Source organism: Fringilla coelebs, assembly GCF_963513975.1.
Source record: "Fringilla coelebs genome assembly, chromosome: 3".
NCBI classification, from domain to species: Eukaryota; Metazoa; Chordata; class Aves; order Passeriformes; family Fringillidae; genus Fringilla; species Fringilla coelebs.
In genome coordinates this window covers 89,332,684-89,359,028 of record NC_140030.1, presented here as the reverse complement: position 1 = coordinate 89,359,028, position 26,345 = coordinate 89,332,684, and the positions used below count along the sequence as shown (strand labels likewise).

The following is a 26,345-nucleotide window of genomic DNA, read 5'->3' as shown; positions in this document are numbered from 1 at the left end:
CCTTTCAGACTAAAATATAAAACAAACATGCAAGCCTCAGTCCTAGCCAATGATTAGTAAAGGCCCCATTTACCAGACATTTAAAGTAATTTTAAGTGCTCCAGCATTTAAGAGAGATATCACAACTCTGATGGGCAATAGCTGAAACCTTAGAGTTCCTTCTTAACACAAAGCTCTTGGAAAAAAAAAAACCAGTTTATTTTTTACACAGTATTAATCGATTTATTGCAATGTATCAGAAAGTTCTGAATGGCCTGACCAGCTTTACACGCTTTGCTGAATTTTGAAATGAAAGCAAGAGAACATTTGCTTAAGCCAACAACATAAGTCACCGGTTTAAAGGTTAACACTTGATTGTTCAGCACAAGAAACAGACGCTTTATCTTCCCAGTTCAAGGACTCCTGGATCTCTGAACGGCGGAACTGCGAGGGGCCAGGCTGCAGCACACTCTGAGATACACACAGAGCAGGGTGCAGCACAGAGGGTCACTTGGGCACAGAGCAGCTCGGGCCCAGCTGTCCCCACTCACTGGCATGCCAGCAGCCAGCTGGGAGACACCGCTGGGCCACCACCCCTCCTGTCCTGGCGGCAACTTTTTAACACACAGAACACTGGCACTGACATCAGCACGGTTGCGATTCATGTGGGGCAGCTGCTCTAAAGCTTCCAGAGCTCTTCTTCCAGCCAGGAGACACCAAAGCCAAGCCCAGCACCCTCACCAAGATCCCGCTCAACCAACAGAAAACCACAGGAAGATGGAAGTACTGCACTGTTGGGAGTACAGCCGTCCCAGATAAGGGAAATACAGAAAATAAATAAGGTCCTTATCTACTGTGGCAAGAAAAAGGCAGGCTCAGGGGAATGGGTGGGCGAGTGAGAGAAGCAAAAACTGTACCTAAAGAAAGAAAATCTGAAATTAAATGAGGCATGCACTCCTTATATATGCATTTTAGTGTGAAAATTAATCTCAAAATCCCAAAAGTGAGTTAAGACATCAGCATAGACACCGGTCAAACCAACAGCCACTCTCTGTTCCTCCAAAACACTGGCATGAGCCTGCTACTTGCAGCCAAAGCATCTGTACCAGGGATGCCTGGGGAAGGACCCATCAGAGCTCAGTGCCACTGTGCAGACAGCAACAAAAAGTAGTTTGATCAGAAATCAGTCTGGGAATCAAAGGGAGCAATTCTGGGCCGAAATGTCAGACTGGGTCCATTAAAAAAAAGGTGATTGCTGTAGCTGGGCTGTGTTGTCATACATTGCTTACGTTTGTTTTAATTTTAAACTAAGTGTCAGTCCAAGGTTTGTTACACAAACATATGGCACTGGTATTACATTCTATCTTGTATTTATAGAAAGTGCTGTGGCAGCCCAGGCAGCGCAGAAATGCCATAATGGTAACAACATTTATTATTAGTATGACAAAAGAACAAAAATAAGCTGGTAGAAATCGTGACTTAAAAGTTTAAGGGACTGACTGGAATAGGGTGCCAAACTGTGGAGATATTAGCTAAAATTCTTCCAGTATTAATACTCACACAGTCCCCAGGCTGCCAAGTATTTAGTTATATAAATACAGCCTCGAAAAGGTAATTTGTTTGAAACCCAAGCTCTGAAAACTGATTAGCACATTTAATGCTAGCCCGATTAACACAGATATGCCCTCAGCTGGGTGATGGGAGCATTGAGGCAGAAGTCCGCATTCCTGTGAGTGAAGAGGAACAAAGCTTTTGGGACAAAGGGTAAACCTTAATTATGGCTTTTTATTACCCAAACTGCCATTTCCTCCTTACCCCAAACAAGGCAGGAAGGCTAATGGCACGTTCACATAGCCCCATAAGCGATGGGATTGATAAATGCCACTGCTTGATTTTTCCACTCCAGCTGTTACACTAGAAGCAGCAGAGGTTTGATTCTCCATCCTCTAAAAAAAATAATTAAAAAAATATTTGAAAAAAAAAAAAAAGGCAAAAGAAAAAAGAAAAGCAAAGCAGGATACAGTACACCGCTGACATTCCCGAACCTTCTGGAAGCGTTTATTAACTTTGGCCACCGACCAGCGAGGGCTGCAGGAGCGGCCTGGAGTGGCAGTGCAAACTGGTTAATCTGTAGCTAGACATATCTGTGATTGGGGGTGGTGGTGTTCAGCAATACTCCTGCCTGGCAGCCAGGGCTTCAGCACTTGGAAGGGTTACTGGGGTTGTTGATTTTTTTTTTTTTTCCAAAAAATTTTATTGGGAGAACTACAAAACATTTACAGTACAAAGTTTACAGTCTCACATAATCTGTAGTGAACTGACTCCCGAAAAATATATTACAACTCAAGTTGACTTATCCTTTAGTTACATTCAATACATACTTCTGTTAAAGTAGTCCAAAAGAGTACATAGTGCTCAATCTGTACCTATGTACAAACAAAACTAAGCTACTGCTCATTCATCCACCGTCCAGGAAACTTTTGGAAAACTCCCAACTTTCTACATAAGGAAAAAAAAAATTACAGGTTTTGGAATTCAATAAACAAGATATGTTCCTGTATTATAGAAAGTTTCAGATCCAAAGATGGCCTCTGTTCTTATAAAATAGAGTGGCGAAATTTTGCTGTACTTAAAACCCATCCCTACATTCAAATTATCTCAAGCATTAGGAAAAATACTTATTTGGTTGAGAGATATTTAAGGCAAGCGTGGACCCTCAAGAAGGCACTGTGAGACATAATACTGGGACCCCCAATTATTGCTACATACTTTGAGACTATATCACAGTGTGATTCGTGGAGTTAGGCAACAAAAATACTTTTTGGTTATTTTTAACAAGTCTGAATTAGATTTGCCACTTTGAAGTCTGATTGCTAAGTCAGTCTTTTTTTTCTTTCTCTCGTTTTTAAACTCGGACGGGCTACAACCATTTACATTCTAAAAAAAACCCATAGAAATTCCGCAAACTACTTCCACAGCATCGAGACCGATTTCTATAAAGAAACCATGCAATCTTTCAGATTTACGTAAACAAAGAAAGAAATTAATGAAATAAATATTACATACCATCTCTTAAATTAAGAATTTTACTCATTTACAATAAAATAACCAAGTGAAAGTTACAAAAAGGCATATATTACTGTGAAAAGAACACACTCCACATTTTGCCGATTAATAATGAAAATCATAATTTAACATAATAAAAGAATATATATCTATTGCTTTTCATCATACCCGATAAATACAGTATGAACAAATTACCAATGTATACTTTTCACAAGATAATAAATAAGTTAAATAGTTTCATATTGAGTTGTGTGCAGTGACTCATACATGCAATCAACTCAAACAGCTAAAAAAAATTTTAAAAAATCAGCAGTTATTCTCCAACAATTACAAACTAAACTCAGTTGAGTGCTTCCAAATAAAGCAACAACAAAAAATTGTTCTAAAAGCCAAACATCCACTAAGTGGTGGCAATGGAACCAATATTAAACTTTGGAATGAAGGTTTTAGCATTTGTTATAATAATAATATATAGATATATATAAAAAAGAAGGTTGTTATCAAGGCATATTCTTGGCAGGATGTTGGATTTTTCTTTTTTTTTTTTTCCTAAAAAAAAAGCTTATAGGTTTAGTATGTTCTGTGTTTTTATTTGAACTGGATTGAAAGACAAACTAGTTTGTAACTTTTTTTCTGTGTGTCTGCAGGATTGGAGGAGCTGGGCTGGCGAACCGGTGCTCCCCGGATTGTTTGTTGCTTTCTGGTGCTGTCTTTTCTAATGCTGTTTGCTTTTTTTTTTCGAACACAGATGGAATGGCTGCTGCTGGTGCGTATCATAACTTGTCTCCAAAGAACGACAACAACAAAAAAACCCCGAAACAAAAATCCCCTTCTTCCAAGGTCTCTCTATAAAAATAGGTTTGTTCAGTTCGTGTCATTTGCCCTTTTGCAAAATGCTTTGTTTCTCGTTTTGTTCAGCTCTCGGTGTATAGATAGATAGATATATAAAATAAAACCAACCAAAAATAGAGAGGAAGGAGAGGTTTCGCTTTCTTCGTTCGGTAACTTACTTGCAGGGCCGCCGCGGGGCCCCCCCGGCCGCTGCCCCGTCCTCCCTCAGTCGTCGGAGATGGAGAGGCGGCTGAAGATGGGCAGGCGGCGGCCCGAGTCCAGGCTGGGCGACTCGGAGCCGCTGAGGGAGCCGGAGCTGAGGGAGCCGCTCAGGTAACTCTCCCGGTCGGAGAGCGAGTCCGGCGGGCTGGGCGGCGCGTCGAAGACGGGCGACTCGGAGAGGCGGCGGAGGGGCTGGAAGCTGAAGGGCGGCGAGGCGGGGGGCGGCGGGCAGGCCCCGCCGGGCGGCGGCGGCTGCTGCTGGCAGCGGTAATAGGCGGCGGCGGCCGCGGCCGCGGCGGCGGCAGCGGCGAAGTTCTGGGTGTGGAGGGCGAGGGGGGCGATGAGGCTGCCCAGCTCCTGCCCCGAGAAGGCGAAAGCGTTGTTGGCGCAGGGCGGCGAGAGCAGCTCCTCGCAGTAGGAGGCGGAGGCGGGCGGCGGCGGCGTGCGCGAACCGCCGGGGCTCTCCAGCAGGGCGGCGTCCAGGCGGCCCCCGGGCGGCGGCGGCGGCGGGGCGGTGCCGTGGGGGTGCGGGGGGTGATGGTGGTGGTGGTGGGCGGAGAAGCCGGAGAAGCTCAGGCTGTGGTGCAGCTTGGGCCGCTCGCCGCCGCGCGGGTGCCCGAAGCCGCCGCCGCCCAGCGGGTGCTCGCGGGGGGCGAAGGCGCGGAGGTCGCCGGTGCTGCCGGCGGGGTGCGGGGCCGCGTGGTGCGGGTGGTGGTGCGGCCCGGCCGCGGCGGCCGGCGGGGGTGCGGCCGTGCCCCCGCCGGGCGCCGGGCGGCGCTCGTCGGCGTTGTGGATGAAGTGGCAGCGCGGGCCGTAGGGGCAGAAGCCGATGGTGTGGAAGGTGCGGCAGAGCTCGGTCTTGTACTTGGGGTGGCGGGTGAGGCTGCGCAGCTCGTGGAAGCCGTGAGCGAACTGGCACTTCTCGCCGTACTTGCAGGCGCCGCTCTCCTCGAAGGGGCGGCAAAGCTCCGTCTTGTAGCGCGTCGAGTTGATGGGGGCCCCGCCGCCGCCGCCAGAGCCGCTCCCCTTGCCGGCCGCCTGCTGCTGCTGCTGAAGCTGCTGCATGAGGTGCTGGCTACGCTCGCCGTTCTCGCTGAAGGAGCGATCTCGGAACTTGTTCTCCTTGTTGAGCAGGGCCGTGGGGCTGCTGCTGCCGCCGCCTCCGCCGGAGCCGGTCTCCTTCAGATTGCCGAACGAGGAGGAGGAGGAGGATGACGACGACGACGAGGAGGATGTGGAAGAAGAGCTGGAGCCGGTAGGGCTGGGGAACTTGGAGCCACCGGCCAGCGCCGTCAGGTTGCTGGTCGAGTGCCGCCGCAGGAAGCCCGGCGCGAAGCTGGAGCTGGGAGGGGTCACCGGGGTCCCCACGGCCTTCTTGTCCAGCATGCTGCTGAGGTTGGTCAGGGACTTCTCCGTCTGCCGGGGCGGGGAGAGGGGAGGGGGTGGGGGAGACAGCGGGAGAGAGAGAGGGTGTTGCGGGTGACCGCCTGCCCACGGCCACGGCGCCCCACCGCCGCGGGAGTCGAGGCGGGGGTCGCGCCGCCCGACAGCCCCGTAAAACGGGTCTGCCAGTAGCTCCGGCGGGGCAAGACAGCGCCAGGGAGAAGTCCCCACGCCAGCTCTGCTGCATTTGCAACTTTTTTCAAAAGTTTCTCCTAGCAGCGCAACATGCGGGCAGGGGCTGCAGAACGGCCCGGTTCCCCCGCGGCTGCAGGACCAGCCCGCCCCGAGCGCGGCCGCCGGGAGGCCATGGGGCGGCATTCTGGGGCTCGCAGCCTTGCGTCAGCCGCTGTCCCCGGCCGGCTATCAGACCCGCCCGCAGAGCCCGGCCCGGCACGGGCCTCCCGCCCCACCGCGCTGCCCCGGTAGCCCGGAGCGTCGCTCTGCACATGGCGGCAGCGGCAGACCGCGTCCCGCCCAGCCAAACGCGCTCTTCCCTACCTTGCACAAGAAGTCAATGTCGTAGAAGGCAGATAAAAGTGTCGTCGACATTTCTAGATCCTGTAATGGTCGGATATACAGGAAGGACCGAAAGATCCCGCTCTCCTCGGAGGGTTTGGAAAAGCCACGACTAAATAGGAGAGGGCCGTCTGCTTGAGATCCGAAACGGTCCCGACTCCTTCCCGGCGGGACGGCGGGTGCCGGGCCGAGGCGGCGACGGCGGCTGCACAGCAGCGGGCGAACTGCGGGAACTCGGCGGCTCCCCGCGCCGCTCCCATATAAACGCGGCCGCCGCTCGTCGCGGGGGCGGTGCCGCGCTCCGCCCGCCCCGCTCCAGCCCGCCGGGCCCGCCCCGCTCCAGCCCACCGGCCGGGCCGCCCCGAGTCTTACAGAGGGCGCTGGCAGCGACGGCGGGGCAGGTTCGCGGGGAGCGCCTGTGCTGCAGTGCGCCCGCAGCGCGGGCGGGTCGAGGCGGGGGAAGCGGGGAACCAGCCGAGGCAGCGCTCATGGCGCCCTACGGGCTCGGCCCCTGTGGAGCGCCCCTCTTCTCCCGGACGCCCCCTCGTTGCCACTGCCCGCGCACGGCGGCCGCGTCCCCAGCCGGGTGGCGGCTGCCGCCGAGTGGAGGACGCGCGGGGCCGCAGGAGAGGCGCGGCAGCGCCGGGGACACTTCTTCCCCGCGCCCCGCCGAAAATAAACTTTTGCCACGTAATTGCTTGAAACAAAGGTCGGGACCGCGCTGCCCCGGTGCGGCTGGCGGGACGGGGCCGGGCACGGGTTGCGCGCCCCTCCGCTTCTTCCCTCTTTTCGGGGACCTCGGGTTTGGCGCTTACTTTCTTTCTGAAGTTTGGGAGAGGTTGGCGGCCAGGCGCGGAGGCGAGGTGGCATTATCCTCGCAGCGGCCTGACTGATAAACTACCCCCACCAAACCCCGTCTGCATCTCCTTCCCGCACCCCTCCCACGTCTCTCTTCCACGTTCGGCCCCTTCCTTCCTCATCCCCGCCAAGGTCCTGTGAGACCCATCGAGTCCCCCGGCCGCCGCCCCAGGTGCCCGCCCCACCGCCGGGCCGCTGGCGCAGGCAGCGGCCGGTCCCCGCGGCGAGGCGCCCTCCCGGGACCGAGCCGGCCGCCGGCCAAGGCGGGCCGGGAGCCGCCGTGCAAAACACCCCCGCCACCCCCCCGCGCCGATAAGGCCGCGCAAACACGACGTGGGAACGGCGGCGGCGGCTCTTTTGCACCCCCGTCTTCTCCCGCGTTTGCTCGGCCCCGGGACAAATGGGAAGGAGAACAGAGGCGGACGGACGTGTAAAGTTTTATGGCTGCTAAAGCCAGCAGAGGCGTTTGATCCTCTTTAGCTTCCGAGCCGGGATGGCAGTCCCGGGCACTCCAAGGGAGCAAAGCCGACCACGTCAGCAGGAGCGCGGCGCTGTGCAAACACATTTGCAGAGGAAAGGAACCTCGGGCTGGGGGGCGGGGGTGTCACAGAGTCCCTCGCCACGGGTTTCGCACTCGCCCCCCTCTGCCCAGCGGCTCAATCGCTCCTTTGCTTCCTCCCCTCGTCCTCCACCTCCCACGCCGCTGCGGGAGGGAGGACGCGGGCGGACCCTGCCACCGCCCGTGAGCCGTCACCCACGGCCGGACGATCCCGGAAACGGGGATCGAAATGTCCCGGGAAAGACGAGGAGCTGGGCTGCGGAAAGCCCAAACCTCGCTCCCTCCCGCGTCCCGGCAGTCCCCTGGGGCCCGTCCCCCGCTCGCCGAGTGCTGCTGGACTCGGCCGGGCAGGCTCCTGGCCCCGTTCCCGGCCCCGCTCCCATCTCCGGCCCCTCCCGCTGCCCGCCGGCCGGCGGGGACGTGCCGCCCCCCAGCGGCAGCCCGCTCCTCCGCCCAGCGGTGCCGGGATTCATCCTTCCCCTCCTCCCGCCCAGCCGGGGCCACAGCTCCCGTCCCGGCGAGAGGCGCTGCCCCGCACACGGGGAGCCGCCGGAACGCGTATCGCTTCCCATAACCTTCTCCGGGGCCGGTCGGAGTCGCCTCCGCACTGACCAGAGTTCAAACTCTTCCTCCTCCCACACAACTCTGCGATGGAAACATCACCTCGGAGCTGATCCTGCCCGCCAGACAACAGAGGGAACAGTTTACTGTGACAATCATGCACGGATCAATGTGTCAACGCCATTGGGACGAATACTTTGATAAACTGACTTTGATCAAACACACGGCCGATAAGTGCTCTGGCATCAGGTTTTGCTAACTCTCTCCTGCAATCGCTCCTCGGGGTCTAAAGGTTCTTCATTGAGTAGTTACACAGTAACCCATCATCAGCACCGTGTGGTGAAATGTATGTGCACTGATATAATTCTTATTTGCTCTCTTATAAACGCAAGCGGGATGACAGAGGTTCCAGTTGTGTCTTAAAACTACAATAAGGAAGACCGAGTTTTTGAGCTGTTTGGTAACTGATTAACCAAGTCCTCAAGGCTTCACCAGGTTTTACGGTCACTGTGGGTCTATTGCTGTGCTGTCACCTGGCTGCATTTATCGACTTGCCAGTATCAAATATAAATGCATATGCATTTTAAATCCTACCCAGTTAAAAAAGAAGCCAATGTTACTAGATAGTCTTATGCTATCCACTGACATGAGCAAGGTCTCAGAACTTTACAGTGATTTTGATACATACAAAGTTCTTTTTGTCTCCTACTACAGAAGCTGTTGCCACACTAGTTCAGAAATGATGGAAAGATGTGGCAGAATCAGCAGCTGTTAATTAATTGTACAGGTCTTGACTATTTTTTTAAGAGTGGCTTCCAGACACAATCTGGGCTATTCTTTCCCCAGGAACTCAAACCAGATGTATACAAATTAATTTTTAGCCTAATTCACAGCATGGCTCATTAAGTTGGATAGCGAGCATTCTATGAAACATCATTTCAGATTCCAACATTTCTCTTTTGCCTATTGAAGCCTCAAGTTTCACCATAAATTACTTCTTATATAAGTAACCCTGAATCCTGGAAACTTGTAGCAAATACTAGACTTTTATTCCTAAGTTCTGTTTGTTGGGTTTTTTTAAAGTGGTGATTCTGTGCAGCGTTCAGATGTCCACTGGACCCAGCTCCGCAGCTTAGCTGTATTTACAGCAGAGTATTTAAACTCAAGAGAGCAGCGCCGGCCCAAGCCTTACCCTGCCCGGGCTGAGCCCGATCCCGCACTCCGGGAGCGCTATCCCGATCCCGTCCCGGCTGGAGCGCGGACCCGGCCCGTGCGCGGCGGTGCTGCGGCGCCACCTGGCGGCCGCGCGGCGCACCCGCAGAGCCGGGCCCGGCCGCGGGACAAGCGCTCGGGCATACCCGGGCGTCACCGAGATTTGGGGCTACACTGCGCTCAGACACCATCAGGTGAAGAGGCTGAAAGCAACCAGGCGTTCATCGGACGTGTTCTTCTTCCAAGGACACCGAAATGACGGCGTACGGGGCCGCACAACACGCCCAGCCACACCGCAGCCACACGTCCAGTCACAGCCCTCGGCTATGGGAAGGTAACACAACCTTTTCACATCACTATTTATTTTTGATGTCTCATTTTCATATAGAAACCATTCAATGCACAACAAGCTTTTTTGTGCTTTAGACACAGCAAGACCCTGGAGCACTCAGAATAGTCCCTACAGCTGCCCCGCCTGGTGAGAGCATCTCCCAGCAGCGAGGGCTGCAGCACAGACACACTTCTGCAACCCTTCCAAGGGCCATCCCACTCTTCGGCAGGACCTCGCTTTCCAAGCCTGCTTGCAAAGCAAGGTGTTTCAAGTAAAGATGGAACTGTTTCATTTGCAGTGGAACAGCTGCTTCGTTTTGAACACAGCAAGTCTTCATTTTAGAGCCATTTTATGGAAGTAGTTATTTGATTTAAAGGAGAAAAGAGGCATGCAGAAATCTAACTAGTGCTGTTTCAATGTGCAAAACAAGGTTACTACCAAAGTGAAAATCCTTGTCTTCCTCCAGAGAAAAATGCAGTAAAATTTAAAATATACTCTAAAAATTGCCATTAACAAAGAAGTCACAGTTTGTTTTTCTATTAGAAACACTTAAAGGTTTTTTAAAAAGCATATTAATTTCGTAAGTCACATGCTACATCTTGAAATGAGACAAAAAAATAAACTTTTTCTTCGTATTAAGATACAGGAGGTAAAAATGTGGAACAAAACAGAACCACAGGTGGCCTGCACCTGGATGAATGGAAAATATTAAGTTTAGCTGCTTTACTTCCTACAGTAGCTGTAATAAACAATGTTCATCTGAATGAAATTAGCAAATGCATTTAAAAGAAAAAGTCTTCCACTGCATGTCCCATTAAAAAAAAAAATCAGCGCCCAATTAATCAATACAAAAAATGTAGTCCAAGCCTGAATACTGAAGGTACTGCAGGTTTCCTGAAGTCATCACAGCAATCCCTGATTCCTTGAACATTGCTGGAATACAGTCTCCCTGCCCATCCAGTAATGTGTGCAGCTCCCTGAGGATGAAGTTGTAGTAATTTACTTCTCCAGATTTTCATTTTTGCAAGTGTCATCAGGCTTCAGCAGATTTAATATTTTAAGACAGACTGATATTCTCTCCTTTTGAATAGCCAATCTTGTGAATTCTGGAGTTCTGGAAAACTCTGGAACCGGAGGTAGGGCTCCAAGAAGGTGTTCAATGCGGTGGGCTTGGTCCAGTGCTATTCTTGATAGATGAGTAAGTTCCCCATGATCTGGTAAGGTGAGGTGAGTCACTGATACAAGATGTAAAAGGTGCTTACTCAGTTGTCTCACATGAGTCAGCTCCTCTGCCCAAAAATTCACTTCCCCTTTATCAAACAGGGAATCATCTTCTTCCTTAACAAAAAGAAAACCAACAATGATTAGAAAATAACTTGTGGTTTGATAACAACGAGAAAATCATAAGAGATATGAAAAAGAATATATATAGAAACGATGACTGAGGCTGTCATAGAACAGCTTTTTATATTAAAAAACAAGGTAAACATTCATATGCCTTTTCTTTAAGGTTTGGGAAAACACAGTAAAAAGGTTCCTACTTTGCCAAAGAAATTTTACCTTCAAAGATGAGGCAGTTATGGCACAAATCTTGGGAAATAGTGGAAGTAAATAGCAGCCCTAATCCTTCACACATGCTTGCCTTCCCCTATGAAACAGTATTATATTTCACAAAGACCTCCGTAAGCAGTATGGTAATTTGCTATATCTTGGAACTTTTTGACTGGATTAAACGAAAATTGCATCAGTCAGTGAAACATCAGAAATGCACACCTAAACTACAGACTTAAGAAAAGATTCATGATATATTTCATGGATCATATTAATTGCCAACAAACTTCTCCAAGATGTAGCTGCTCCTGCTCCTTCCGGTTTACCTCCCAGCATTATTATGACTTTTCCAGTCTTTTTAAGACAAAAAGAACACAGTGTATTTATACAGTAACAGCTTTCACAGGGCCAGTGTGGCAAAGCTTTACAGAAACAATCCTGAAGTCAATGACTGATGTAAGCAAGACTGTTTCATGTGTTGTGCAGAACTGGTCACATGGATGATGGCATAAAGTTACCAAATATTTAAATGCCATCTCTGGGAAAGCCAGCATTGGTAGAACACTGAATGGTCTTGAATGTCCAGATGTGCCTGGCACCCCCAACAGCAGTTTAAATTCAATGAAGTCACCATCTGCAATAATACTGAATGTAATTACATTACAGCCTCAGAATGTTTCAGTCAACAATGCCTTGTGAAATAACTCTTGATTTATTTCAATGTTTGCTTATTGATCTCTTTAATTTGATGCTGGTATTACCAGGAAACAGACATAAAACTCTTTTCATTCTAAATATTATCCATGTGAATTCTTTAAAAGACTGTAAATCAGTTAGTACTGCAGTAGCAATTATCAGGTTTCATCATATAAGACATTTCATTCTATTCCTACCACAAGACTGCTGAACTATAGTGCTTCTAACATGCTATAGCAACTGCTTGTTAAAATTACCAGGGCAGAAGTCTCCCCATCTCTTTGCAGGTCACTGTCTCCCAAAAGCCACTCCAGCAGGATTGGCACACCGGCATGGATCTCCCCCCACCACTGGAGCAGCTCACACACTATGCCAAAGGCTAAATCCAGGGCCATTGGAGCATTCACTATCCTAAATGCAAACTCTGTTGAGAGAAAATATGTATAAGAATATAGAGCAAGACCACAAACATTTTCAAATTAAATCAGCACAAAAATGATTTCTTGAAAACAGATACTGAACTTACACAAAAACATGCAGAATGATAAATCATACTGCAAATAAATTAGATGGGTGTTTACTTCTGTGCCACTTGGGGCCTTCACTCAATGCCAGAACAATACATGAAGCCACTGAAAATGCTGATGCTTAATTTTTTTTTCTCTCCTGCCCATGTACTGACATTTATTAATCTGGGTTTAAATATACAGATATGTCTCTAAGAAACATCTCCACACAGTCCTGTCACTATTACATGGTGACTATTTTTGCCAAACAACAGCTATGCCTTAGATCTCATGTAACGTTTTCACTGGAACTCGAAACCTACAACACATGATATGTTTTTAAAGCGCTGGGATATAAAATGAGTAATTATTCAGTGTGTAATCTCTTTATATATAATAAGATATACATATACACACACACATGTAAGAGAGATCAGGCATGAAGACAGGCTTAGAAAAGATGTTTGAGAAGGGAAAGGCAGACACTGTTTACAACCCCCATCACAGAACTATATTTATACAGGTTTTGGCATCATGCCAGAGCTGTACACAAAGCTATCATCCACACTGTATTTCTTCCCTGAACTTCCTCCCTGCTCTCATCTGGGGAGATGCTGATTTAACTCTCTGGGTCCTAGGGCTGCTTTTGATAACAGAGTATATAAAAATGCCACAAGTCCTGTGTGTCCACAGGTAGGAGTTTCTCCACTTGTAATTTTAATGCAAATTTTTTTTTCTTTTTAAAAGGGCTGCAGGAAGAGGACCAGAAGAGGAGAGCTAGCGGACAAGCCTCTTTAAAATTCCTATTACTGTAAAAAGGATTTTGGCAAAATTAATCCATGTCCATAGTCACCAGCAAACTGAAAAATGTTCACTGAATGGTCTAAATAATGGTACATAAGGACATGCCATTCTTGAAGGCTGTAATTTGGGAGCAGACAACAGAGCAGAGTCAGAATTTGTTAAGAATCCATACACATATGGAAGGCACACCTTACTTTTTGTGTGTGTCTGTATTTAAACATTTCTCCTGAAAGACAACAACCATCTACATGGAAGAGGCACAGCAGTGCAACCAAGACTTCTTCCTCACAACCCACATTCAGAGCTAGAGCATGGACCCCTGTGCTGTCACCCCTCCCGAGGCCTCAGGCCAGCTGCAGGTTTTCTGGGCTGCACTGGCACAGCAGAGAAACTCACACTAAAACACCAGGATTAGGCAAATACACATGCCAAAGAGTAAGGAAACATCTAAGGGCATAACAGACCGATGGAAAGATGAGTACATGCACTTGACAGACCAGGCAATGTACTGAGGACATTGGGGAGAATGAATTAGTATTTGAGATGATGAGGACAAAGGACCATAATAAGGAAGGGGGTGAACAAGAAAGAACAGATGGTCCCCTCTTTATCTTGGAGTTAGATGAGGGTAAATGGAAATCTCCTTGAACAAGCAACAGGAAGGCAGGCAGTCAATCTCTTAGTGACACTAATAATGTTACATACACAGTTTGTCTCTGGTAGACAGCAAAATCAAATATTCAAATCTGTTTTCTTCATATCAGGAATTATTACATTATCAGGACTTCCCTGAGTTTCTTCTGTGAGGGAGTACTTGAGAAGTGCTGTAGTGCAACATTTCCATCCCATTTATTTTAGGTATTGGGGTTTTTAAATATTGTTTTTGCTGACACTCCTTTCCAGGAATTTGTTGGGGATTTGGTTTTTTTTTTTTTTGTTTGTTTTTTGTTTTTTTAAAAAAAACCCTTGCTTTCCCTGTTGCTGTGCCCCATTTGGTACCAGTCTGATACTCTAAATAATGTAAACAGTGGTTGTCTTCTTTGTTTTGGCTTGCTTAGGCTTAGATAGGAAGCAGTTTCATTCAAGTGCAATAGGGGACACCTCAGTAATACTGGCAATCTTCAGAGCTGAAAAAACAGATCAAAACAGAGTGTGGTGTTCTGAGCCTGAAACAAACATCCTGGTTATGAATGCTTACAAAACACAATATTTTAAACTCAGCTTTTTTGAATTCATATGATATTTTTGAGTTTTATGATGATTCCTGAATGCCTACGATTTTAAGTATTTATCTAAGGCCTTTTCTTTATGTCACTTTATTTGTATTGGAATATTTAGCAAATTAGGTGATGCTGGGAGCTAGAAACCAAACATGATACTTCCCACTGCTGAGTTAGCTGTTGCTTTGGAGGACCAATTATAGATAGCACTGCCAGTTCTGAGGCCTTTTTAACATTTAGCCTCCCTAAGTATAAATACATACAGTGATGCTGGCTTTGTGAATGAGAACGCTGAACTGCTGAGAAATGCATCAAGAAATAGATTGGAGCCTCTAATTGTGGTATTGCGTGACCATGCTGAAAACTACCAAGAGGTAGCAAAACAAGTAATGCTGAGGTTCTGCTCAGACTAATCTTGCTTGCTAGCAGTTTTTCAACAGCATGACACAGAAGAAAAGGCAGTTTTGTGGTCACAGAGTACAGCAGTCTAGTAGAGAATCCTACAAGTTGCAACAAAGGAAATGGCACGTCTTTTTTTGTTGCTGTTTTTTTTTTTTCTTCAAACTAAAAAAGAGGTAAGAATACAGGAAAACATGCAAAGGATATGTTGCACCCAGGAAACACTTGAAGATCCTGAACATGCTGACCACCTTTCTGTGAACTGCAGATGCCATTTAACTGGTCAACAAAACTTGCATGTCATTTCTGAAGTTGAGACCAGAGAAAACAAAGCAACATCACTTTGAAAACACTGCAGCTTAGGGTTCCAAAATCTGGCTAAGAGTCTGCCTACCTTGCAAGGGCTTTGTGTTAGAGAAGCTAGTGTAGCAGCATCTTGGTACTGCAGGTGCTCACAGAGACTCAACAACATACCAATGCCTAGCAGATGAAAAATTTTCACTTCCACCCGCTCATTCTATCCCACTCCTGCAGAGTATCAGGAACGGCCCCATGATTTCTGAAATGCTCCTTCAGCTGCTGTTACTTACAGAACACCTTGATATTAACTTTGATACCAGTTTACACAAATTTGATGCTAGACTACTTCAGGATTAGATTTGTGGACTATCAATGCTACAAGGATAATGAAGAGAGACAGCATATATCCAAAAGGAGTATATTAACTCTCCTAAGCCTGGAGTGCTGAAGTAATGCAAATGGATAACAGCAAGCAAATTTACATAGGTACCCATGATTTAACAGGTAAAAAACACTTCTACGGGGGAAAATGTTTTATTGATTTGATGACCCCCAGCTCTAAAAGTAACTGCCAGGGATGCTGTAAGCATGCACAGAATCTTTGAAGATACCCACAAAAGATGTGTGTCTTCTCAAAAGAAATGTACGGTCTTCCCTGTTTACAAGAAGCGCTCCTCACATCATCATCTGCCTGCAAAGGCAGGGCTGATTTTCAAGAAGCCACATATTACACATGATGCTGTGTTTGTGACTCATGCTGTGACTTCAGAGAGTGCTCTGAGCAAGATGCAAGTTCACCAGGGGCAAAAAGGGCAGGTGGCTTCCCTTTCACCACAGCCCCCCAGGCCCCTGATGCTTACCTGGGAGCTCAGGTACTCTGCTGATCACCTGGTAAATTAAGGCTCAGAACAGCACAAAAGGCATTTGGCACGCAGCTCTGGCGTGTGGGCTCTTCTGCTTGGCTGGCAAGCTGAGCTGGTTACCCTGCAGTCAGAATTGGTGTAGCTGGGGGCCGGGGAAGGGAAGATCACAGGACAGCAGGAGGAAGGAAAGAAGCCAAAGGGAGAGCGAGACCTCCCCGTTCAGCAAGCTGCTAGCCCAGGTCAGCTATCATCCCAAATGTCCCCATTAGAGCCTTGCAAACAAAATGCTGAGGTTATTTAAATGAGTGAGTGTTAATAGCCTTTCATAATGCAACTATTTAAAGTAACTGAATAAAAAAAATTCAAATAGCCAGGGCTCACAGCTGATTACTGTCAGAAGAACTAAACCTGCAAAAACCAAACCTGAAGATGTAGCTAGTGCTATGAACCAAAAATACAGCAGAGCTCCTTCCACAGCAGTTCTACAGACTATCAAAACTGTGTTAAAAATATGAGTTTCTTTAAATTTGAAAATGTGCATATGTTCCAACATGCAAAAACATCATGAGCAAGATAAGCATCTTAGTAAATAAGACACTACAGGGGTTGAAATACCAAAAAAATTCTCTATGACTTAAAACAAGTAGTCACAAGCAGAATAGTTAATACTACTCATCGAAATGAAAAATAAAGATAAGAATCAGGTACTACATACTTTTTTCATTTTGAGGAATTGAATTTTCATAAAGGGAAAGGGGTTAAGTACTGCAGTGTTTTGGTCTTTGTGAACCCGCCCACATAAAAATTAGACCTCCCACATACACATTCATATAGTCCAAAAGCTTTGATCATGCCAGATGTAAATATTTCTTCTAGTAGCCTATTATGTGTCCTCCAACTATACAATTGTTCTCTGTTAAAGCCTCGGTGATATTATGGAGAACTGAAAGGATGTCTTAAGAGCATATATACACATATTTTATGGACAAACATGATAAAATATAGGCAAAGGAGAAAAGCAGAACATAGTCCTTGCCTAACAAAGCATTTTGTAATTTTTATACTGCAAATTGTTAACTGAAGTTCATTCTAGATGAAAGAGCAATCCAATTTTTGTAAACATATACTGTGTTCGGAGGAAACAGAAAGAGAAGTGAATCTGCAAGGAAGCTCTGTATAACAGCTCAGAGATAAAATCTCACAAAGAACAGTGTACCAACAGTAGTGATGTTTTCAGGGAAAATATAAGGGCAAGTTCTTCAACTGAAATTACAGAAAGTATTTTAGGTAGACCATTACCATCTGAACTGGTAAAATAATTTTTACTTTCTTGCACAAAGTGCTGCCCATAAAGTTATAAATATTAGTACAACATTATCATTATGGTACCTCATAACACCCCAGTAAAATGAGGTAGTATTCTTACTTCAGAGGGAAGCTGACAAAGGCATGGACCTTTAAAGCAGCAAAGATCACTGAATGATTGCTTGGCAAAACTGGGAATTTATCTCATGTTTTCTGATACATCACTGTAAAAGATGATGAGTATCAAGCAAGATATCAGGTTCTCATCCAAATGATGGCAGATTCAGCATCATGGTCACTAATACCTGTAATATTAGATTTGCAAATGGAAAATTTCACCTAAACACTAATCACTTCTTTGTTGTATAAAGATTGTCTTCCTTTTGGTGTTCAGTAATAATCAAGCTTATTCTATTCTCAGCAAATGAAATATAAGACAGCTGAGTGAGGCAGTGCTACAGATATATTTTTTTCTTAAAATTATGTGTTTATGTATGCCTAGACTTCATAAAATTTAAAAAGCCTTCAAATTTAAGAAAGAAAAAAATCCCATTGGCCCAACCCAAGAGTTAAAAGAGCTGGTAAATAAAGTGAGGCTAGAAAATGCATTTCCTATGTTGAAATACGTTCTTCTTAGAGGTAGGCAGGAATTGTGTAACTCCACAGCAAGACAATGCATCGGTGTCACCAGACATGAAATGCTGCCACTGAAAAAGCAGCAGGGAGAATAAAAGTAAGTAAAGGGGTGTTCATACCCACCCAGTCTCCACAATATCACCCTTCTGGGCACTAGGATTAAAAGAAGACAGCTGAGAAGCAAAACAAAAGAAAAAAAAAAAAAAACCAGAAAAACCCCAAAAAACTAACCAACCAAAAATAAAAAGAAGGAAAATGCAGAAATGGTAACTGTTGCATCTGGATGGTTGGCAGATGGCTCTTGCAATTGCACTGTGTCAATTTAAGTTACAAACATCAAACTTTCCACTTTTTAAAATGACCATTTATGTAAAATCTAATATATAAGCAGATTCCTTTTCATAGTGTTTCATAAAATCAAAGGCAATTAGATCATTTCTATCCTCTCGAGAAATACCATTCCCTAGATGACGTACAACTGCTTCATATGTTTTCCATTTCCCTGCCTGAGTCTGTTTTATAGCCGTGCTTTTTCAGGATGGCTTTAAAAAGAGGCCCTTCCTGACATCACGCAACACGATGTCAAAACACAACACCATTACAAAACAAACTAATCAAAACTAATTTCTTAATAGTTGCAGTCCCTCAGTAGAGCGGTGGTGATGCTGCTCTCAGCTTTGACTTTGATTATAAACAGATCTGAGTTAATAACATGTCTGATTAGCATGGAAACTTACAGCTCAGGACTGAACAGAAAATTAAAGTCCCTTCTTGTGCAAAAGAGCACACACGGTATTTTTCAACTCAGTAACAACGTTGTTTTTCCTTTTTAACTATATATGTATGTATACATAAGATGTTCCCATGTAAGCCATGCTCCTGTACACGAAGGGCTTTATTACAAAACAACCACAGCTCACAGATCTGTCAGAGGTAATGTGCATTCGGACTTTACCTCTTACATTACCACTTTTGCAAAGCCTCCCCCACTCCGAGCCATTTTCTAATTTAAACAACAAAAAGACAGTATCCCCTGCCTAAACCCACAGAACTCATGCTTTTCCTTTTTATAAGGTAAAAATATTATTCAGCTAATTTTTAAAACACTGCCAATGAGAACATATGGTTTTTTAAACTCAAATTATGTACTTACTGGAAAAAATGAAGGTAAATACAGCTTCCAAACTAGTATCAATGTCTAGAATTAAATGTAGAACTGAAGAGTTGTTACTGCATGTACCAACTATACAGAAGTTTTTGCTTAGCACTGATGAAGGTTGCTGAATGTGAACGAGCTGTATGCTACAGCTCTGCTGTAGGAACACAGGAGGCACATTTACTTCTGTATCATAGATGGAATTTCAGAGTGACATCTGGGGAATGATGGTAAGAGGCTTATTATTTAAAGGATAAAGGAATAAGGAAAGAAGGGGTAATGAGTAGAAAAAAACTAAAAAAAAAAAAACCCTTATAATTATTATAATTATGCATATAATTTGGGCAGAGCAAAAAAATAAATAAAAGGAAACTATTTTAAAAGCAGTAATGGAAAGGCAAACTTTCCTTTGTTGCTGTGGAGCCACAGCCATGACCATCACAGCCTGCATGAGGAGCCTATCAAGATCTCTAAGCTGCTGTCCTGTTTACTCACTCACAATTAAAATGCTGATAAGAAAAAGCACATTTAATAGATTATTCACATGAACACTCTGTTTAACATTTACTACTTCCAGACTCCAGCACTGAGTGCATAAAATAATTTTTCATGTATTCTTTCCTAATTTTTCAAGCATGACCTTTACATAACAGTGCCACTGAGTAATTAATAGAGCTAAATGAAGCACTGTCAGTAAATAATCAGTAGCCAGTCTTTGATGGATGAGCTGATTCTAATTCAGTCCATTCACTTTCAACTTTAATTAGTGGCATTGTATTCTAGAAAGCAAACAGTTCCTTCATCCATGTGATGATCTAATGTTGTATAAATGGGCTGACAACAACTTTTAAGGTGTTGACATAAATTTGGGAATACAAAGTAAAAAATTACAGTACTTACACATTTTCTATATAATATAATTCTTCAAAAAGATGTAATATAAGTTCCCCCTGCAAAACCCACTGATTTTAATGAATTCCAGACACACCAGTAAATCTTGCTAAAACAATTATAAGTCTCAATGCAAAAGTTCTCTCTCCTCCTTCTTTAATTAAGCCAATTCATGTGAATTATTAAGTGTATCTCAGTAAATTTTTTGCAAGACACAAAAACAAGCATAAAAATGCTATTTATTTCTACATGAGTACTGATACAACACTAAACTTTTTTGGCACTGTAACTCTCGTTCTAGATGCAAGCTTGACTTAGCTGATGACAACTGCTAAGGAAACTGCATTTTTGAATTACTGGAATTTAGTGTAATTTTACATTACTGAAAAATGTTCTGATTTTCAAGGTCTCTTAGGTTACAACATGTTTAGATCTTGTTCTACAGTTTCTCCTAAATGTTAGTTTACATTGGTATTTCTCACCCTCCTTCCAGCAGTTCTCTCTAAAGGGTGGAACAAGGCAGATTTGCAGATTCCTGCAAACTGTGGCTATTGAGCACATCTGAGCAGAGAAGACACTTGCTAACTTACTACAACACATCTGATTGAAGTGTATGTCTGACTTACTGAAGGAAGGTATTTTTGAGCAGAATAGCAAGAAAATCCAACTCAGAAACCTCTGTAACTCAGTCTTTGCATCACTTCTGATACCTCCTATAAAACACTACGAGGGGGACACTGTTTTTCGGATGGTTTATATTTAATTTTTATCTTAGTTTCATATTACTTATTAAAGGAGGGTGACATTCGAAAAGAAGTGGCCATAAAATTGCTCTTACAGAAAATGCCATAAATCTTTTGTATGAAAAATATTCATAATACAGTCTCAACTTCTTTACTGGCTGATTTTCTAAACCCCTTTACTCACCATGTAAGAGAATACACTTAAAGAGCAAAATGCCACAGAAACAATTCACTATATGACTGCCTGATGAAAAAAAATCCCAGCCACCCTTACATGAAAAGCTTCCAATAGAGTCCAGATTGTCTGTTCTTATCAAGATGTCATCTAAGGGATGAAATGTGTATAAAGAACAGCTCACATTATTTTTATCTTTTTGCCGATATATGGACACAGATACACAATGCTATGAAAATACAACTAAATTTGCAAACGATCTGAAATGTGAGAAGCTACCAGGACCACAAAACATTCACACTGCAGGTGCTAAGTACAAATGACCAAGAGAATTTTCTGCTTTTTTTCTGTCAAGATCAAAACGCCTTCCAATGCCAACTTGCAAATTGCTTTCAGTGCAGTATGGTGGGATCTGTTGTAAGTTTTCTGACATTCGAACAAAAAAAGTCAGCCAGGCTACTGAGCTGGAGTCAAATAGACAGGCAGGTGCTGTTTATCCTATTCAACAACTCAGTGATTACAGGTCACTTAGGGGCAGTGATCTAAGGAGAACTTAGGGCAGTTCCCCTGCAGGTGTGTAACAGGTAAACAGCCCCAAGTCTCAATCCTGAATGGAAAATACCTATCTCCAAAGATTTTTTTCAAGAGCATTTTCACTCCATGAGAGAACCACTGGCTCTTTTCAATGGGAAGATGATGCACCAGTGATCTCTCTTGAGAGCAAATTGGTTTTTGCTCTTTCTTTCAGAAATACTTTGAAATGAGATTACACACACATATTCCTCACTCTACTACCACAAGTTTTGATTCACGTGAAAGACCTGCTGATCCTAACCATCCTACTGTGAATAAGGCATTTCTAAAATCAGGACTCTATGTTTCTTCCCAACATGATGTTCACATTAAAGAAATCCTAAGGAGTGGTTCACACCCTTTTTCCTTCACACAGTTCCTGCCACCTAGGTCACCACCAGGTGACTTCTGGATTTTGCACCTTCAGTGACCCAGGACACTTCTATTTACATGGGCAGGTCTACACCTCTCTGGAAGTCGCATGACTTACTTGTATTTCTCTGACTAAAATACCACAGGCTCTGGCATTTCCATACAGCTGTAGTCTGAATGTGTTAACAGCCGGCTCAAGATTTGCTAGGAAACTTCTAGCTGACATCAGGGTATCCTCTGGCAAGCTCCAAGGGACTTGGATAGTGTATCTCCATCTCAGATATTGGTGGGGTGGCTCCCTGCAACTTCATCTGCATCTTCAGCAGACATGGCATTCCAGAGGCCTTGGCATGCTCAGGTGGATAAGTAAATTGTAACATGGTCTGTATGAGTTACTTCAAGGACTTTGTCCAAGTAAATTTATGTAAGGAGCAGGAGCTGCTCAGTTTTGCATAAAGTGTAAATATATACACAAATTCTTTGACTGATAAGTAGTATTCAGTCGGTAACCAGAGTTCTTCAACAGAAAATCCAACACAGATACCAATATATTTGTCTAATACAGATTTTACATTTTTCTTTTCCATTTCCTTCAAAGTTCTCTGAGGAATTGGTTTGTGCCTCTTCAACTTGAGAAGGAACTAAGTGCTGAGTGCTCTCCCCAGTGTGCTGAATGGAAGTGCTCCCTGCACAAGACAAAAATTAAAAACATTTGTGTCTCACATAGTAATGCAGACATGAACTATGCAACACCAGGGACTTCCCCATCCCAGGGAAGAAATCTCTTTCTATTCTCTACACATTTAATACATGGCTTTGAACCTTTCTTATTTAAAATATTCCAAAATATTCTTAATAGGCATGGAAGACAGAATGGCTAAGTAACCTGGGGCTCTCAGTCATTCATCGCGATATGGAGTGCTTCATAAATCACTTACAACCATGTGCATGGAAAGAAGGAATGGCACTATCTATTCTGCAGGAAGAGCAGACAGCCATGCAGATTAAAAAATCTTGACTGGTTTTAGATGTCTGAGACATTATGACTTGTTTCACTGAGGAGTCAGCACCCCATAATGCTTTAATATTCAAAATGCACTTCCCTCTGGCTTCAGTTGTGAGTGCTCTGAACTCCTGCAAATCATGCCTGCAAGGTATCCAGCTAAGCATTCAGCATGGTGACCTCCTTTCCAAACTCTGCTTGGAATGACTTGCTTACCTGCACAAAACAGCTCTCTGGGAGAGGCAGGGACAGAATGCAAAATCACAAGGGCAAAACTAAATAGCTTTGGCATGCCCCTTCTTGTGATCCTGGTCTTTATCACATTCAACTTGCAGCTGAGGGAGCAGTTGAATTTCCTAACATTTGGATACCTGACCTTGCAATCTTCTGAATATTCTTGGTGTGGGGAAAGGCTGGAGGAGGAAGATAGCAACATATATGTATAATTTGCCAAGGTCCAAAAAGAAAAAGAAATCTATACCTTCATCATTTCAAGTATCTAAACACAGTCTGGACCAGAGCTACCTACAGCCACAGTTACACAATCCTGAGGCAGTGTTCCTGGCACTGAGCATCCTCAGTTGCCCTGCTAAGAATGCAGGTAACCATTTCAGGAGCAGAGACATTTAAGCTGCTTTGTGAACACAAAAATCTTCACAAGTTTTAGGCTCCTTTCAATCTCCATTGAGCATGTGTGTGTGTGTAGATATATATGTGTGTATGTGTGTGTGTGTATATGAAAAGTACAGCATTTTATAGTACTATTTCTCAGTCAAATTTGTATATATTTTACCAAAAATGCATATCCAAAGCATACATGTGTAACAGCATTTAAAGAACAGGCATTCAATTTTTTTCACAGTCTGCATAAATAAAATAAGTCTCCTCCTAATTTCATATGTAGAATCATGTTTACAGTAATAAAACCCAAATAATTAAAGTTTACAAAAAATACTCACAGTATAGAAAAATCTCAGTACCAACTAGTAAGGATTAACATGAGTAGTTGAAAACCAGGATTTTATAATGAGGTGTGTTAGGCAACCCTAATAACAACAGCCCATCAATGCTCCTTATAAAAATATTCAGTTCACACAACTAAATTTACAAAGCAAATGACAAAGAGACAAATGAGACAGAAAAGCAGAAGGCTGTAAGTTTACAGAGGTCAGTCAAGATATGGAAAAAAGGTGAAAGAACCACAGAGAATGAAATATGAGTGCAGGTAGAAAGGAAGGGAGCACTCGGTGCACAGAAAAAAATAACAGCTCTAGTATATTTTATTAAATCAGACTGGCAATCTGAAAGAATAAACAACATAAAAGGGATTTCCCCCCCCCCCCATTTTTAAACAAAATAAGGAAATAAAGAGGCATACTTCTGTGTATGTGTTTCCCATTATAACTTGTGGGCCAGTTTCAATCCAGTTTGACAAAAAAAAGATACAGGAATACGAAACATTAAGTTCTATTTCTGTGAAATAGCCAACTGGGTAAAGAAAAGAGACCCTACTGCAGTCATGCCTATTGAAAGGAAATTTCAGTCATCAGACATGAGAAAATCCACTTACCTGCAAAACAAATCCATTAAAAAAACCCACCAAACCTAAGCTTCCTTCACTTCACAGCTCAAGGAACTTTTTACCTTTTTACTTAGTAATGCCATTTGAAGCTACAATCCACACTGTGACTGAAACACGTGTCTTTAACCTAAAGACTTTTCCTGTCTTTAACATCTTATTTTTCCATCTGTATATTTCAAATGAGTTTCCTTCAGCAAAGGCCACATTCTACTTACTTAACCTTGCCATGGCACTAGGTGAGCCTTAATCACAAATTGTGAGAATCAAGTAAAATCCCTAATCTGGAGAATTTACCTCTACCCTGTCACAGCCTTTCACAGTGGCACACAGATGTCCATGCTAAAAACCAAAACACACTGCAAAAAAAGGCAGCTAACAAGCAAAGGCTGCCTGTATTGCCTCTACTCCTATGAATTTGTAAAGAAATCACTGTTGAGTTCTACAGACCAGCCCAAAATAATTCAGTCTGTGTATATGTAAGTAGTACTTCACCCTTGAGATCATTTTATCCCTCGGCTTTTCCCTACACCCACTGTACTTGTACTCCAAGATCTGTGCTGACCTTGCTTTAGGGGAGCATGAGGTCACTGGCTCCAAAGTATCAAATAATCTGTATTTTGGTAAATACCCTTAAAGACTATTCCCACCTGAGTATGATCTTGCCTAATTAAACTGACCTACCCAGCGCATGTAGGGTAGGAATTCTTCACAGAATCCTCACGGCTGGAAGGGACCTTTGGAGATCATCCAGTCCAACCCCCAAGGAGTTTGCTTTAGGGGATGGAAATCAGTATTGCAAGCATCTTTTCTAAAAGGCCCTTCATTAACACAGGTTATGTGATCCTATTCCTGTTAAGCTTCAGAGAATGTGGCACATGCCTGTTTTCCTGATGCTTCTCAGAGGTGGTATGTTAGTATTATCTATTGCAAAATGGCAACTGACTGGAATACTTACATTTGGGGAATCTGAATTAAAGAAGGAAGATATTCTGGAAATTCCGTTTTTAGTTGTGCTTCTTAATGCATGTACATAAGACAGCAAGCTTTCAGTAAGTATGAGAAAATAAAAAAATTAAAAGATCTTTCTTCAGCTGTTTATAGTAAAGGTAGGTTAAATAGAGCATCTAAATGCAAGAATCTGTAGTCTTGAAGATCCATATTATAATATATAGATTCTGGAATTAGGGAAGGTTAGGTTTGTTTGGGTAGGAACTTTTAAGTACAGCAAGAAGTCTAAAAGTGTAACTGTGGTCTTCAACACAAACACATGAAATCAGCCTCTGTGTGTCTGCCCATGAGGGAAAGTAAAAGGGTAATTAACACAGTACATGAAAAAATGAATGGGTTTTACTAGTTCTGGTAACAAGATATTGTAAGTCTAAGCTTCACTGTGATCAAGCAAAGTGTATAAGTTAATCAAGACCTTAACTGAAGTATTTCTGTTAACACTTTCATCTTACCAGTGGGAATTATTTATAAAACTGTTTTCCACTGGCAGCATGACAAGGTGATCATTAACACAGCACAGACCATGTGAAGGAACCAAATTAAAAACATGCGAAAGTGGCATTACACTGGTACTGTAAGCAGCTGCCATAAATAATTCTGCTCCTCAAGGTGGTTTCGACAGTCTTGCTCTAAATCTAATAAATCAAAAGCCCTTTATAAAAAGTCTAGTTCCCAAAATTTACATTTCTAGGCTTCCCAAGGATGTTTAACTTTACTTTCTCAAGCATGAGAAATCAATTTGTTCAACTAAGCCAGTTCAGAGTTCTCCTTGTAAGTGCTCATTTGGAACTGATTATAGGAAAAAAAAAAAGAGACATTGAGTTTTACACATCTCAGGTTTTGAAGTAAGAGCCCATTGTGTCCCACAACTGCTTCCCCCCACCTCCCCTCCATCAACACACCAGGAATTAAAGTAACCAAATCAGTGGGAAGGCTGTGGCACAGGAAATCAGTAATACAATAAAACCAACTTTCATTCTAAGG

At 44.1% G+C, this 26,345-nt stretch overlaps 2 protein-coding genes across 2 annotated transcripts in view; both read right to left on the bottom strand.

The window, feature by feature from the left end:
• Positions 1 to 236: 236 nt before the first annotated feature.
• ZFP36L2 (ZFP36 ring finger protein like 2) lies at positions 237 to 6,309 on the bottom strand. Its single transcript, XM_084203416.1, has 2 exons — positions 6,040 to 6,309; positions 237 to 5,514 (listed from the first exon to the last, which is right to left on the bottom strand). The coding sequence occupies exons 1-2, from the start codon at positions 6,088 to 6,090 to the stop codon at positions 4,102 to 4,104; spliced, it is 1,464 nt and encodes a 487-aa protein (XP_084059542.1). The 5' UTR covers positions 6,091 to 6,309; the 3' UTR covers positions 237 to 4,101.
• A 3,547-nt stretch (positions 6,310 to 9,856) lies between these two features.
• THADA (THADA armadillo repeat containing) overlaps positions 9,857 to 26,345 on the bottom strand; it is a 151,231-nt gene continuing 134,742 nt past the window's right edge. The window contains exons 37-38 of the mRNA XM_084203263.1: positions 12,083 to 12,249; positions 9,857 to 10,916 (exon numbers count right to left, since the gene is read on the bottom strand). Coding sequence (XP_084059389.1) covers positions 10,578 to 10,916; positions 12,083 to 12,249 — 506 coding nt within the window. The 3' untranslated portion in view covers positions 9,857 to 10,577. The remainder of the gene's footprint in view (positions 10,917 to 12,082; positions 12,250 to 26,345) is intronic.

Excerpts from the sequence above, each read along its gene's own strand:
- ZFP36L2 (XM_084203416.1), bottom strand. The coding sequence starts at position 6,090 with ATGTCGACGACACTTTTATCTGCCTTCTACGACATTGACTTCTTGTGC. Across the intron at positions 5,515-6,039 it reads ACATTGACTTCTTGTGCAAG|ACGGAGAAGTCCCTGACCAA; the intron begins GTAGGGAAGAGC and ends CCGCCCCGGCAG.